Below are 785 nucleotides of genomic sequence, written 5' to 3' on the forward strand. Positions count from 1 at the left end.
AGCCCGTGTCAGCTTCCCTGCACGTGGGGTGAGAGACACCCCGGGATGCCACCGGCATCCACGTGCCAGGCAGGCTGAGCCCTGACCCTCGGGAGCCCAAGATCACACTGGGAGGAAGCCCACAGCCCCAGGGGGAGATGACACCCCTTTGGCTACAAGCCATAGGCTCCCTCTGGGGTGTTGGGGTCTCTCCTGCTTCACCTCTGAGTGTGGAATCCCCCCAGCCCACAGCAGGCACACAGGGAGCCAGAGGGGGAGCTCAGCCCTGGTACGTACAGCCGGGGGCAGGGCCCGGTGGCCCCCGGGGACACCAGGATCCTGAGGGCCGAGCGCTGGCACCTGCCACCCTCCAGCTCCCGCTCCACGGTGAGAGTGAAGAGGCTGCCGGCCCTGGGGAGAGGCCAGAGTGGGAGCAGAGCTTTCCAGAGCCACCCCAGAACCCCTCGGCCCAATCCTTCCCTGCCAAGTCCCTCACCCCTGCACCGAGCGCCCATCTGCGAGGGGCTGCCCTGCACACCCCTGGAGCAGCGCTGGGATGGCACCCAGCCCCCTGGCATAGGCACTGATGGCAGCCTGGGCATCGGGCACAGAGATTTCCGTGGCCTCCTCCACCATCCTGGAAGCAGGGGGGGACAAGAGTGAGCAAGGGGGGCCATGCCCACCCACCCCCTGCATGCCCTGGGGGATATGTGCTTCCCTGAGCACCGTGTTCCCTGCCCAGCCCAGGGGTACCAGGTACCTACAGGCCCAGGGGTGTGACATCCATCACTTGCAGGGCTCGCCCG

The 785-nt window shown here is 67.5% G+C and overlaps 1 protein-coding gene across 1 annotated transcript in view; it reads right to left on the bottom strand.

The window, feature by feature from the left end:
* Positions 1-197: 197 nt before the first annotated feature.
* Positions 198-785, bottom strand: part of CD14 (CD14 molecule) — a 7,684-nt gene continuing 7,096 nt past the window's right edge. The window contains exons 3-4 of the mRNA XM_027888649.1: positions 476-616; positions 198-390 (exon numbers count right to left, since the gene is read on the bottom strand). Of these exons, the coding sequence (XP_027744450.1) occupies positions 198-390; positions 476-616 (334 nt within the window). The remainder of the gene's footprint in view (positions 391-475; positions 617-785) is intronic.

Source organism: Empidonax traillii, unplaced genomic scaffold (assembly GCF_003031625.1).
Source record: "Empidonax traillii isolate 1590-97213 ecotype Southwest subspecies unplaced genomic scaffold, ASM303162v1 scaffold242:size1152717, whole genome shotgun sequence".
Classification (NCBI taxonomy): domain Eukaryota; kingdom Metazoa; phylum Chordata; class Aves; order Passeriformes; family Tyrannidae; genus Empidonax; species Empidonax traillii.